Genomic DNA, 15090 nt, shown 5'->3' on the forward strand with positions numbered 1-15090 from the left:
ACAATTGTGTTTGTGATCTAAAAAGAAATCCCGGTCAAACTGATAAATACTCCTATTAAGTGGTCTGTGATGTGTTTTCATGTTCATGTTTCCGTTGTCTGGCAGACACGCTGCGTTCATAATTTGAATGCTGTTTAAATACCAGACTATTTGGGGCCATTAGTTGCTGGAGGCCATGTGGGTACACTGTTTTGCATATTCACACCGGTATCCACAGTGACTTTAAATATTCTATGAAATGGGAGTGTCCTCCAACTCGCCGTAATAATTTATGCTCATCCAGCGAAGCTGCCCGCTTCGGTCGCAGGAAAACAGGAGGAGGAGGATGGTGGTGATGAAGGGGTGACGGTGTAGAAAGTTGCGCACTTTACCCCGTCGAGCTTCTCTGGACCTTTATGTTATTGGTTTGATTTACCTGTGTATTTGTACCTGCGGGTTGGGAGGCGTCAAACCCCACAACCCCGCTCTCTCAGCATCTCCCCTCCTCTATCCGCAGTGCATCGGTGCGCAAATGCCTGCGCACGTTTCATGGCGCGGAAAGACAAAGAAGAGCGTCGTCATTCCGCGGTGTACAGCCCTGCATCTGTAATTATCTCCAAATTTCAGAGGTTTTCATCCGTCTCTTAAAGTCCCTCCTCTGCGACCCTGTCGGCTCTCGTAGGGTCCACATTGCGCAAAGAAACGTGGCGTCAGGGGCGCACAGGTGGGTGCGCACAGCAAGGTGCCAACGGAGCCAGTCTGCGCGCATCCAAACTGGCCATCCGGCTCCACAACTGGACCCCAAAATCCCCGAAGTTCGGTTCGCGACCCACCCGTCGGGTTTGCCAGCGACGAGCCGTTGTGCCGTGTTTGATTCAGGGGAAGATGGATTTGTATGCACAGTAGTCTTGGGAGGAGAGGAGGGGACAAGGGCGGGGCTGAGGCGCCTCTCATTTCCCCTCCACGCTTAGCGGGGCAGCAGCAGCAGCAGCAGGGCTGGAGAGACCTCCGGGGAGCACAGTCGCCAGTCCAGCTCGGAGACCCGCCCGGCCAAAACGCCGCGCCTCACACTTGCCAGGATTGCCAAATATTCCTGAAAAATATACCTGCTATTTATGGCATGTGGCTTGTAACTTTACTCCTGCTGTACTCTCTCCAAGAAGGTAAGATAAAAACAAAAATCCTTCAAAAAAGGTTTTTACTGGCAGCATGCCCGTTGGTTGATGGGACCTTGTTGTTTATAAGTTGGAAGAAAAGTCAAAAATAAGTGTGAGATTTGCCGTTTTTTCCGCTGTGGGTGTCGTGTCGGGCTCGTGCGCTTTGATGTATCATTGGCGATCTTGTGATGAAGAATTGATTAAAAATGATCGTTTCGATCGAAATGCCCCAGGGTAGATGCAGCTGGACAGGTAGACAGTTTGTAAAAGTAGTGTTGAAAAGTAATTTGGGCGAATATTCGGTTGGTTCGATGCAGCGGCCTGATATGGCACTGATAGCACGGATTGTTTTCGCATTACCAACTCCAGTTATGAATATGTAAAATGGCTGAATAGGGAGAATGAGGTGCAAATACAGAGGGACGAGATTGAAACGAAAACACCTCTAGGCCTGCTGTTACACCACTTTGTTTACGAATAAAAAACACATTTAGGCGAATTGCGGGTCTCCTTTTAAGTTTTGGCTTGATTATTGTGAATTTTGTATTTTTTCGTGTCTTCGTGCCTCGTAGCATTTGCTAATTGCAGGTGTTTTGGGGGACTGTTTGTCACAAGCCATAACATCACAGAGAAGCTCTTATTACTTTTTTTTTGCAATTAGATTTTTCTTTTCCTTTCTTTCTTTCTTTTTTTTTTTTTTGCTTTGAAATTCAGTTCCAGCGTGATGGCAAATGATTGCTGATTTAAAATGGGTTGCAAATTATGCGAAAGGCCTCCTCTCGCCCCTGCATCAGCCTTATTAGTTTAATGGCTCCACAGCCACATAAAGGCCATAATTAGTGCATTCAAATTTGTCTTCTTTATTTCGTTAATTTGTCTCCTTTATTTTCGCCTTTTGTTAAAAAAAAACGAATTCATATAAAAGGCGGTCTGTTTGTTTCAACTGATTTATTTTTTTCCGTGTTCAGTAAACGCAGCAAATCCCTGACCCTATTGCAAAGTTGATCTTCTGCTATCACTGTATTATAATAATCCTGAACAAATCTGCGTCGAAAATAACACAAGTTCAACACTATCTCCTCGTGACAGTTTTTTTTCCTGGCATTTGTGTAGCCTTCCTGTTTGTGTGCATGTTTACATATTTTGTGCCCTTATCACACGTCCTAAAATTGTGCATTTAAAAAAAAAAATCTTATTCTGTGATTTGGATTCGCTGGGAGAATCAACATGGCTCACCACCGAGCTCATCGAAATAGGCCGGTAGATCTAATGTCTGATTCTGCACCCTGAACTGGATTTGACTGTTATCATGAATATTTTCTTTTTCAAATTGTGAATTGACTAGTGGGGTTCGCTGGCCAGAGTGTTTCCTGTTTGGCTCTCTTAACTTCACTGCATTCGTTACATATTTAAAACTGTTTTGTTCCCCCCCCCCCCCCCCCCCCCCCCATTATTATTATTTCCCTTAAAATGTGTAATTGCGAAGCCTTTCTGGAGTCTGCGGAATCTTGTAAATATGCGCAATTTTTCTCATCCAGATGAAAAACTCCGGGGCGCTGGTGGGCGCAGATTGGGGACTTGCCCGGTCATGTTTTTCACTAATAGCGCACCTGGACCCCTCGGACGAGCGCGCGTGTGCGCGCGCGCGTGTGTGTTTGCGCGGGCGCCCGCGCGCATGGTAGTGCCATGATGCACGGAGGAGGGACGGGGACACCCCTCTCAAGTTTTCTTTACCATGGCAACTTGGACATTTTCGAATTTGTAGATAAATAGTGGAACGGAACTGATATGTTTAAAATTGAAAGAATTTAATTTCTGTCTAATTAATGGTGAAAACAAAAACGCTACTGAATTATATCAGACTCTTTAAGGTGTAATTAGGGTGTGGGGTAATTAACAGTTATTTAGTGGGGGTACTCGAAGGATAAAAATTCTAACCAATTATACCACAATGCCCATTTTTTCCCATTACCAAATTAATGCAGCATCTGCTCTGATTTTAAATTCATCGTCTTTTAAATTCATTTTCCAGATTTATCTTGCCAAAGATGTAGATAATTAATTGATTTTTTTTAAAAGACAGACTTTGTTGATTAATGCCATTTAAATTGTTAATAAAATATAGATTTTATTCAAATAAGGTAAATGAAAATGAAATTAAGGCAATCCCTGGCACACCTGACACTCCACTGCTCACTCACTGCAAATAGAAATATGCAAAAATACCCCCTAACACCCTCAGTCCCTCCCCAGTGCAATTCCCCTTGCAAGGCTGCACAATTAAAGCTGCAATATGGACGAGCACTCAGTGACAGAGCTGTGTCCACAGGGGTGCCAATCATTACACAGGCAGGGCACATGCATCATTTTTTTCAGACCATTGTACGCATGGAATTATTTGAATTTACAAAATGTCCCTGTTTAAGGGCAAAAGGGGAATCTTGAAGAGCTGCCATTATTCCATTATTTTAGGGGTAGAATTTTAATATAAGGAATCATGTCTACCTATATTAAATGTGGTGATTTAAAAACTCTGTCATTACCTTCATTGTAATTCAACAGCAAAGATTGCAGTTTTGCATTACATTAGAGCGCATGGGCGCAGTTTTTCATAAATCATGTCGCCAAATGGTGGGCAAAGTACATTGGGGAAACACTGTCATCAGGGAAACGCAGCTCATTGCACTTCTCAGCGAACCAATAGGAAGCCCCCGCTCTGTCACTGGCAGCTCCTCGCTCCCATCCGTTCCGAGTTCTATTTTAAATTCCAGTCAGATTATGGATAAGAACCAATCATTTAAAAGATCAGCAAACCGACGCAAACTATCATTGGCAAATGGTTCAGGGTTTGTTTTTTCCCCCCGCCACCAAAAAAAGAACTCTCTGTATCATCGCTCTGATGCTAAATTAAGCCGGACCCCTTCCAAATTTTATTGGAAGCTGAAGCCACGCATTTTTCTTTTTTTTTTTTCGGAAGCAGGGTGCGTTCGGCAAATGTCAAATCCATGAAGCAAGTAGTTGTTTTGTTGGTTCTCTTGCTTTCCATCTCCATCTCTCCTCTCACCATCTCTCCCTCCTTCCCTCCCTCCCTCCATCGCTTCCTCTCGCACTAACTCCCCTCCCTCTCTCTCCCTCATCACTAGGCAGAATTAAAGGTTGGGGGAGGGGCAGTTTATGCAGACTGTGCTGGGACTTGTGATCCACAGATTTGATATTCACATTAAGAGAGAAACTGGCTGCTTTGATGTGGGGGGAGCAGGTCCCAGGGGACTGCTGAAGTAGCACACTTTTTTTTCCTTTTTTTTTTTACTGACACAGCACAGTCCGGGGGTGTAGCGGTGGTGGGGGTGTCAGTGTCGGCTGTGGGTGTGGTGGTGGAAGCAGATTGTCGGGGACAGGGTGTGCAGAAAAACAGTAGGTGGGGAGCAGTGATACCCCTCTGCCCATTCCTCCCTTCCTCCTCCTCCCACCTACTTACAGCCGACCCCTGAGGATTAACCATAAGATTACACCTATCCTTACCCCCCCACACACTACCCACATCCAAACCAATCATCCATTCACACCCCAACTACTCCCCCACAACACTCCTGCCATACACACTTTCTCCTCCGATAATCTACGTCTCGGTTTCAAGTCTTCTCATCAAACCCAAGGCCCAAGTCGCAACTTCCTGCCCCTTAAAATGTCTGATGAATTGCACGACAGTGGCGACGGTGAGAAAACACAGCAGTGACTGTCGGGTTAACGACGAATGGCTTTCAAAAGCAGAGATGACAGACTTCTCGTCTCATTCAAGTTAAATCCCACCGTTGACCTTTAACAGGTAGCACTAAATCCAAAAAAAGACAAAGTCTTGTGAATTGTGGCCGCAGCTCTCTGGTAAAGATCAGGTGTGACACAAATGTGAGAATAAGGATGAAGAAGGTGCTTGTGGTTGGGCACCAGGACCTCTGGGTTGTGGGATCCAGAGCACCTGAGGTTTGGGGGTTTGTTTACTTCCTCGTCGCAATACAACTGTGTGATTGGTGAAAACGTGTGTGTGTGTGTGTGTGTGTGTGTGTGTGTGTGTGTGTGTGTGTGTGTGTGTGTGTGTGTGTGTGTGTGTGTGTGTACTCCTGTGTGCTCTCACATCCTGTTGAGGCGTAGATCGGCTGCATTATGCATGATGAAACCTTGCATAGGTTATGACTTCTGCCTCCCCGCCATACATATTCATGAGTGGCTCTCTGGCAGGATGTATAAAATAGTGGCTGCGACTTTGACAGCATAAGCTTTAGCTCAAGGAGCGGCGCCAGAGACCCAACACTTTCCACCGAGGGTGGGTTTTCTCTGCGCCTGCATGGCAAGGTTGATGAAGACTCCTGGGTGCAGGTGAACTGCGGCAGCAACAACAATGCAGGAGTCTCGCCGCAACTGTGGTTAATACCGCCCTGAGGGCACAGAAGGCCTGTCATTCTGATGAGAAGGGCAACCGAGTGCCTTGGACACAGTTCGTCTATAATTAGTAGATCATGAAAAAAGGAATTTGGTGTTGTTAGCTGATCAGTCAATTTGTTTTCGTAACAGAGCTGTCATAAAGTAAAATTTTCTGTTTAAACGTATTATTTTTTAATTTCTTGGAAGCAATATATTTTTTGTCTGAGGCTGCCAAAGTTGGCAATTATTGTGAATTTGAGATGTATACTAGAAATGCATATTCAGTTTTCAGTCTTCCTTCTTTCATTCTAATTTGGGATGCAGTTTAATTGAAGAAAGGAAAATCCTACCTTCTGCAGTAATTGCTACTTTAACTGGGATCTGTGAGGCTTTTTCAGCAAATTTTAAACATGCGTAATGTTTTAAGTGACACTGCTGTTAAATCATTTGTTGATTTATTCTGTAATGACCTTTGTTGGAGCATTAAAACACCCTTTCACCGAGAAGGATCATCCAGTGTGGATGGCATAAATAAGAAACGCACCATCAGGAAGTGGTTCTCCACTGTGCATTTGTTCCATAATGGTTCACGATATATAAAGTGTATATTATAGGCAAGATGGACAGATCTGCGAGTCAACTGGACAAACAACTGTAATCTTTTCAGTGACAGTAAGTGCCTAAGTGCCGCCTTGTACTTTCAGCAAAAGCAAATCTATATTTAGCATTCAGTCTCCAATGTTTACATTCCTCCTGCTGCGTGTGACATTTCATCTTCTTGCCGTATAAGACATCTGTGCATATCATTCAAGAGTGCGTCATGGCTGATTGACTGATATGGTGTAGTGTTGTTGTCGGCCTCTGACAAATACGCTCTCTATTCTAAAAAATATTGTCTTCTCGAATAAATTCACAATTTGGCCACAATTAACTAAACAGTAAAATCACTAAACAAGAATTTTGGCCTTTTATTTTTTTTTTTTTAAACAATGCTATGAAATTCATCATCCTCGTTATGCCAGTGCCCAACACACATATTGCAGCGGACTGCTTGAAATGTAACGTGTTAGATTTAGTCTTGCATCACAGAATAAATGTTTGTGTGTACAGAATAAGATCTGATGAGATGGTTGAAGGACAGGGTGGTAAGAAACTGTTTTAGGGTTCATTAAAATGTTCTCTGCTCAAACAAACTCAAACTGTTTTGTAACTGAGGTTGAGGTTCAACGTGTGCATATTAGCTATGCTGAAGGGGGTTGCCGGGTTCTTTCTGCCAGGGTCTGTTTTCTACATTAGCATCAAACCAAAATACAAAAATAAGTTCAAAGTATGAAATGAGGAAGTAGTTTTGTAATTATGTCGAGGCATATTGCCATTACAACATTCAACACATGCATATGGCATGCTTTCCTAATACAGTGAAGCTGCATTGTGTCTTGGTCATTCACAGCTTTGCAGAGCCAGCTCCACCATGGCAACACCCCGTCTTCCCCCAGTGAGGGTGTTGAGAGCCGCTCGTGGACTCTGAGTGCACGCGTGTGCCCGTGTGTGCGTGCGTGCGTGCCCGCGTGTGTGGTCTGCCTGGTTTTGACAGACTGAGTGGTCGGAGTTTGCTCTGATCCCCTTTCTATTCCACTTGCAGCTCCATCAGTGCCAGCCCTCCCCAGCCCCCAAGTGCCCGGGCCCGCGGGCCATATAATCTAGTGTGTGAGAGGTTCTCCCACTGCCCAGCCTCCCCCTCCCCTGAGCTCTCAGGGTGACCCCCTCACTCCTCCACTTTAGTCCTGTCCCCCCATTGGGAGATTATAGATATTGCAATCTTTAATATGGGCTTTATGCTCAGGGGCCATTATCAGTAATCTGCAGAGGGGAGGGAGTTTGACCTGGTTTTTGCAGCCCACCACTGGACTGCCAGACACATTTTCATATACCATCTGTAACATTCTGCGGAGCTTTATCAATCTCTGGTCTACTAGGGATGGTGACACTTCTTTCAAAGGAAGATGGAATTATTACCCAACCAACCCCCCACCCCCGGATCAAGGAGATAACTGTCTTCGATCTGTTGCTGGAGACAACTGATTGTACCCGGCTTTAATTGTTAGGATTATTTTGATTCTGTATCCTCATAAAGGGTACAACTTACAGCTTGTGTCTGATAAAGTGAAGTAAAAGAAAAAAGAAGGGGACGAAAACTTGTTGAAAAAAAAAACCTGTCGTGCAAAATGGCAAAATGTCTCTGTGATGTGATGGCAAGACTGCAATCGTTGGAAAAAAATGTTTGAGAACATTAACACAGAATGTGGATTCTGAAATCATTTGCATGCATTTTGTATAGTAATTTAACTTAAAAACATCAAATTAAGTTTCAATATGGGCAAAGCAGCTCACATCAATAAGGAATTAACACAAAAACACAACAAATTGAGCAATTTTAATCAGTCCAAAAAAATGTGTCCCTGTTGTTGAATATCAATTGGATTATTTATTGTCATATAACGAAAAGCAACCACTACATTAATAGATGTTGTTGCTATGCTGAATCCTAATGAGTGAACATGGCCCATGGGCCTTGTAGTTTATATAATTGAGCGCCATTTATACGCATTGTCTGTCTTGTGATGACCCCAAATTGAAGACGCCTCTTTCACTTTCTCCCGCCACTCCCCCTCTTCTGCCCGAGCTGTGACAGTATAATCTGAGGACCAATGAAGAACTTTCCTTCATGCGTGCTAGTGTGTGTGTGTGTGTGTGTGTGTGTGTGTGTGTGTGTGTGTGTGTGTGTGTGTGTGTGTGTGTGTGTGTGTGTGTGTGTGTGTGCGTGCACGCATGCATTTGTGTGTGTTTCTCTGTGTTAAATATGTAAGGAGATTAAATAGACTTAAATCTCTGCGTCTGGCATAGAAATTCCAATCACATAACCCATCAGAATGTTCCCTCCCTGTGTTTCAGCCTCAGTGTGTGTGTGTGTGTGTGTGTGTGTGTGTGTGTGTGTGTGTGTGTGTGTGTGTGTGTGTGTGTGTGTGTGTGTGCGCGCGCGGTGTGTGTGCACTCACTGTACGGAGGTAAGAGGCTCCTCCCCCCGCCGGCGGATCCACCAAAACCGTCACCGGCTTTAGCCCAAATCCCTGGCTTTCTGCATCACATGACTGATGTTTGCAGCTGGACGTTTGACATACATTTGTTATGATTATTGTGCCACACATTTGAAGGACGTTCCCACCTCCTTTGTCCATTAATGCGAGGCTGATTTTGCTCTGAATCAATGGTGGCGGAATCCCGTTGGCTTACATAAATGCTTTTATGCGTGCAGAACGCATCGTCGCCGGCCCCTCTTGACCTCTGACCCTTGCCTCGGCCTGTTAAGTGATGTCACGCTGTCTGTTTGTTTCCCTTCTGCAGTACACAGTGAGGATGTGGGCTCCACCAGGCTGTACTTTGTGAATGCCTCCCTGCAGAGGGTCACCTACTCCAGCTCCGTGGGGGTGTCCCTGCCCTGTCCAGCAGGGGGCACCCCCGGTGCCATATTACGCTGGTACCTGGCCACCGGCGATGACATCTACGACGTGCCGCACATCAGGCACGTGCACGCCAATGGCACCCTGCAACTGTATCCCTTCTCGCCCTCGGCCTACAACAGCTACATCCACGACAACGACTACTTCTGCACCGCCGAAAACCAGGCCGGCAAGATCCGCAGCCCCAACATTCGCATCAAAGCTGGTGAGTGCGGCCAAAGCCGCTCAAACGCGTGAAAAGGGAGCCGTTGGGGGCAAGAAGTAAACAGCCGACGTGAGACACAGCATGATGCAAAAGGGAGCAAAGGGAGACATTTGTGAGAGCGTAAAGTGGAGCAGACATGATTGGCAGCTCCGAGCCCAGCCCGCACACAGATCACCTGCCTTAAAATAGCCCGTCTCGACCTGAACACAGATTGACCTAGAACACTGCCTCTAGAGAGAACATCTGCATCACCAACTACACCAGGCCATGGCCTTTGCTCACACCTATATGACTGAGCGGGTGATGGAGCGCTGCTCTTTGTACTGAATTTTACCGCTTCATCTCCGTCCCAGAGTGGTGCCATCTGGTAGGTTGGAATCCAAAACATGACCTCGGCAGCACTAAAAGTTAAGCAGCAAGTCCGGTGAGGGTTTGGTGATGATATAACCCTGAATAAATGAGGGACGAAAAATATGACGTGAGGACTTTTTCAAATTAGGAGCAGGATCGGCCAGTATAGCAGAGCTGGCACAGTGCAATGAAGGCGATCTTGAAATTAGCAGCCAATTGGAACCCCCCCACCCCACCCAAAAAAAATCTTAACTTTTTCGGCTCTGCAAAAGTTTGTCAGCACACCAAATCAGATCATGACAATTGCATATAGCCATGGACCTTACAGTGGCCTTTTTGTGTTTTAAATGTATTTTCATACGTTGCATTCTCTGCTATGTTTGGGTAATCGCTGGGGGGAAAATACTTCCAGGCACCAGCTTGGATAAAAATGCAATTAATAAACTGGCCAATATTATAGGTGGTCTATTTTTGGAGCTTATGACCAAAAGCCGCGTCTGTTGCCATCATATTTTCTTTCCTGTCCTCCTTCCTCTCCCTTCTCTCTCTCGTTCATCAAAGTGTCCTCCTGTGCCGGGCTAAATATAGCCACAGCACACTTCTTTAATTGTCTCTCATTAACAAACCTAACTGGTGCTTTCCATTGATTGGAGGCCGCTTTAATAAGCAAGACCCCAGCTCAACTAAAATGGGAGCCGCAGCCGCATGGGCTCCGGCTTCGTTCGGCTCGCCGGCCTGCACGGATGCGTGAAGAAGGCTCCAGTGGGCAGATGCGTCCGACCGATCGCAGCTGGGACAATGCTGCAGCTGGGCGGTTGTTACCCTCCGTCTATTGTCCCCCCTCCTTCCCGTCATTCATTGCGGCCAGCCGCTCCCTCCCCCCCTCCCTCCTGCCATCAACATCTGTTTTCATATTCTGCCTCCCAACACCGACCTGAACTAATACTCATATTCGCTCTAATACTAATACTAGCGCCAAGTTGAGGATTTGAGCCAGGACCCTGAGCTGCATGCCAGCCGGCTGCTGCCTTCATTCCCACATGACCCTAAAGCTCGGCCCCGGGAGACGAGGGATTAACATGAACCAAACATCCCGCAGCCAGCGGCCTCTGTCGGGGCCCCGGCTGCTTTTACGTGCAGGTCACTGTTGGCTCAGTCGGCCCTGCGGCCGCGCTGCTGCTCTCACCTTGCTGTTGAGGTAAACGGGCTCCATTGATCAAAATAGAAGTCAAACACTGCCGGACCCTCTTTATTACTGGTGCAGCACCTCCCAGAGGATGTCAACTCATACGCACTTGTATTCTTTCCCCTTTGTCGAAAATAGGAATATATGCATCTTGTTATGCCATCAGCGGGAAAGAGATCCTGCACTAGTTTCTTAGCAACCTCGCTGCAGCTTTGCAAGGTTTATTTTGCCTCTCCCCACTCAATCAGTATAAAACACCAAACCCTGCAACTGAAGCGCTGGCTAGCTGCCGTTTACTTAAAATGGAGCTCCCCTCTGAAGTTCTGCGCAAAAACAAAAAAGAACGGCGCCTGATGATGTCATGCCTGAGCTGAAAAAATAATTTCCATGATTATTGCGCCTAATGGCGGCGCACACCATTTATGGTGAAAGCAGAGGCGGGATTAGAAGAGTTCAAACAATGCAGACGAGTAGGCCCGTAATTTTCAATGAATGAATGTGGAGTGCTGTGGTAATTGATGAAAGGGTGTTTTGCTCTGGAGTGTTAATGTGTTGTTTTTGATCATACACACAGGAATAGATTATTGTTTTTGTCTCAGCACAGGTCTAACACTGCTTGTAATGTGAATAAAATTCATTTCACTGCAGGAAAAATAAACCCACAAATAATTTATTGCTTACATTCAAGGTATTTTTTGCGGTTTCAAACGAAAAGACTTGCATTTGTGCACGGCCCCTCCTGTGACATTTAGACTATCATGGGTCACCACTCCCCAGCTCTCCGCTGGAAAGGAAATAATTTAGCCTTCCCAAGCTTCAGCTAGCAGTTGTCTCAATAACTTGCTTGTGTGTGTGTGTGTTCCTTTTTTTTATTTAGTTTTCAGGGAGCCCTACACGGTGCGGGTGGCGGACCAGCGCTCGATGCGGGGCAACGTAGCTGTGTTTAAGTGCCTCATCCCCTCCGCCGTGCAGGAGTACGTCAGCGTGGTGTCCTGGGAGAGGGACACCGTCTCCATCGTCCCAGGTAGGACAGAGACCAAATCACTGGGTCTTCAGGAGCAGCTCCATTCACTTTATAACATTGAAACTCGGACTATTTTGTGTGTGTGTGTGTGTGTGTGTGTTTACCCATGAGGACATTTGATGCACCGCTGTGCTCCATGTTTGACCGGACTCTTAACTTGTTTCTTCTGTCTGCTCACTGTTCTGCATCATTGATCTGCTCTACCTCCTTCCTCCTGGCCTGCGTCTCCTCCCCTCGGCCTCCCCCTGCCGTTTCTCACCGCTCTCTCTCCTCGCTTCTGATACACCTCATCACGCATGGATTTCTTTCCCCTTCATGTCAATAAACGAGATTGACACTGCAGCAGACAGACTCCTTCCCCTCATCGCATAACCATTTTATACTTTTTCCAGCATTAGATCTATTTCTGTCGTCCCAACCCGTCTTCAGCGCTATGTCCTTGAAGAACAGGGCCACAATTACAGACACACGATGTCAATAGGACCGTGCCCCCTATTCATCTTCATTAACCTCATTTGTGTCTGCGAGTGTGCGCAGGAGAGAGCGAGAATGAGAAGGCAGTGTCGTCTGTCTTTTTGTCTGGCGCGCAGACACTTTCAGAATTTTATTTCATGATTATATGTGTCCGGTGCAATGTAATGTCTGAGATGAATGCAGGGTTACCTTTCTGCAATAACAATGAAGGAGGGAGGGATGGGAGATGGAGAAGAAGTGAAAAGGGGGGAGTAGCAAGGAGGGTAGTAGGGCAAGAACGGCCTGGGGTCCTGGCAGATGGCGTTTTATATTATATGTATGCAAAACACAGAGACACCGTCACAGACACACACACACACACACACACACACACAAACATGATGGTTTTATTTTCAGACATTTTAATCCATTTTACATGAAGGAGCATTTGTATTGTTGTGACCATAGTGGCAGATATCTGCATCACATTTATTCTTATTTATCATGCTTTCATTTTGAATTCACTGCACCAAGCTTCCTATCAATCCATTTTAAACATATGGTAATTGCACATTGTTAAAAAAAATTGTGTACACACTCGTTCTTTGGGACTCATCAGAATCGCTTGTGATATAGTTGGAATGTATTTCTTCTCCTGTGTGTTTATGTTATTATTTTCCATATGGGGTGCTGCTGTGTATACGGTCATGAGGCTGCTGTGTGTAATTAGGGGTATATAGGTCAGTTGATGGGCAGTGAGTGTAAGGATCAGATGTTGAACATGATGAGCTGCTCACTGAACTCGCCGTTCGTTTCCCCTACAACAGAGGCACACGAGGAGCGCTATTTTCAACAGCAACCCAGCAACCCCCTTGTTTGTCAACACGGTGACCTCATCACCCTCACAGCCAATCAACACAGTCACATATCTGCAGCATAACTTTGACATTAAACACACATCTTTGACAGGGACTGTGTTTTGCATCAATAGGGTTTGTCAGATTTTGTGAAGGGATTGTTCACCCAAAATTGATATCCTGCTTGATTAGTACTCACTACTTTTTGAATAAAGGCTTGAGTGGCATATTTTAATACATTTAAACAGCCCTGTCTGTTGGGAAAGACTTGCACCCTTCTATTACCAGGAAAAAGCTGAAAATCCATGTTTAGCTGTCTATCTTTTGCAAAAAAGAATATAAAGGTGCCTCAAGTGTCCGTTGCATGGAAGTCTTTCAAATGTATTATTTTTTAACTCCAGACAGTTTCGCAGATCAGAAAAAGTCACCAGGGCTCACATAGTTCGAAGTTTGTAAAATATCAATTTTGGGTGAACCTTGCATTCTTCTTGAGCTGTGTCTTTGATTTAAAGCGCCATCAGTGGAAAACCTCTCTCTGGCTCTCTGCAGAGGACTGTCTACACTGGCCTAATGAAGAAGTGAAAATTAAAATTGATTTTGTGACTATAGGCTCTCAGCGTGCCAAGTGAGTGGGTGCTCTCTTGTCTCCCCTGTCAGTGTTTCTTAAGCTCACCTTAAACATAGCTGGGTTAGGGTTGAGTTCACTTTGAATGAATTAATCCATACTGTAATTGGTCGAACACGTCTCTTTTCGGACATTAATATGAAAACGAAACACTGTTAGGTGGTTTGTGTAGCGATAAAATCTGCTGCGCAGTCCTGAAATTTTCTTTTGAAGACCAATAATTTCTTGGTGACATGAGTTGCAAATGCTGTTGACCGCAACCCCCCCCCCCTTTTTTTTTTCCTTTATGCTAAAACAGAGCATGATTAGCCTCCATTCACAGATATCGTGTACATGTTGATTTCAGCTGGCTGTCTGAGCCAGTCATACCCCTTCACCGCTCCACTTCTCCTCTCTTGCCCGCCGTCTTAATACAAAAGTGACTTCTACTTTCCGCCGCTCAGAAAAGACGTGAATCTAAATTGTCCACTTTGCAATCAAATCCTAGCCGCTTTGGAGATCGTCACCCGCGGACTCAGATCGGTAACACAATCACATAGCGCGCTCTCAAGGTTGAGTTGATGACATAACACAACGCCGCCTCGCCCTCTGAACCCGAAACAGGTTCCATTTTGTTAAACACACGTTTCCCATCTGGAGCTGTGTGTGTGTGTGTGTGTGTGTGTGTGTGTGTGTGTGTGTGTGTGTGTGTGTGTGTGTGCGTGCGCCTGTCCCACACACATGCCTGTCCCACTTTTTCTGTCCAGCTAGGACAGTGGGGGAGTAGGGAGTGGGGAGGGGTACAGGCAGACTGACCTATTTCCCCCTCACTTCCCCGTCCCATGCCATCCTCTTTTTTTTTTTTTAAAGCTTTGTGCGTGTGTTGTGTTTTGTGACCCCCGTGAGACAATGGAGCCCCCCATGAGTCTGAGCAGTGATCTGAAGGAGGGGAGCTGGAGCGGCGACAGAGGCATGGTGGGCTTGTGGACGAGAATGAAAACAACAGTGGGGACACGGCGAGGGCCCAGCCAGCAGTTCGAGGCCGTCAGTCTAACCAGCAGAAAGCTAATGAGTGGCGCCGATGAATAGAGGCTGCACCAGCAGATGGCTGCAGCCACATGGTGGCACACAGAAGATGCCCAGCCACGCTCCATCTCATCCACCTGCCACACAGTTTGGTCCCGTTTATGTATTTGTGCACTAATTTAAACGCATTGCGTTGAGTAAAAAAAAAGAAAAGAAAAAGAAACATAGAAGTGAACATTTACGATAACAGAGAAAAGATGGAGGTTTTCATGCCAATGCGGTTGCTGAAAATGGCAGTTTTTATCTTCCTT

The 15090-nt window shown here is 45.7% G+C and overlaps 1 protein-coding gene across 2 annotated transcripts in view; it reads left to right on the forward strand.

Moving 5' to 3' along the window:
* The first annotated feature begins 44 nt into the window (after positions 1-44).
* The window catches only part of LOC142884624 (cell adhesion molecule DSCAML1-like), a 48045-nt gene continuing 32999 nt past the window's right edge, over positions 45-15090 (forward strand). Inside the window, exons 1-3 of one of the 2 annotated variants that reach the window (XM_076020399.1) lie at positions 45-1142; positions 8958-9278; positions 11693-11839. In XM_076020399.1, coding sequence (XP_075876514.1) covers positions 875-1142; positions 8958-9278; positions 11693-11839 — 736 coding nt within the window. In that variant the 5' untranslated portion in view covers positions 45-874. The remainder of the gene's footprint in view (positions 1143-8957; positions 9279-11692; positions 11840-15090) is intronic. The other variant, XM_076020398.1, reaches the window with a different exon arrangement.

Source organism: Nelusetta ayraudi, unplaced genomic scaffold, assembly GCF_046127955.1.
Source record: "Nelusetta ayraudi isolate G7.1 ecotype Tasmania unplaced genomic scaffold, CSIRO-AGI_Nayr_v1 ptg000011l, whole genome shotgun sequence".
Lineage (NCBI taxonomy): Eukaryota > Metazoa > Chordata > Actinopteri > Tetraodontiformes > Monacanthidae > Nelusetta > Nelusetta ayraudi.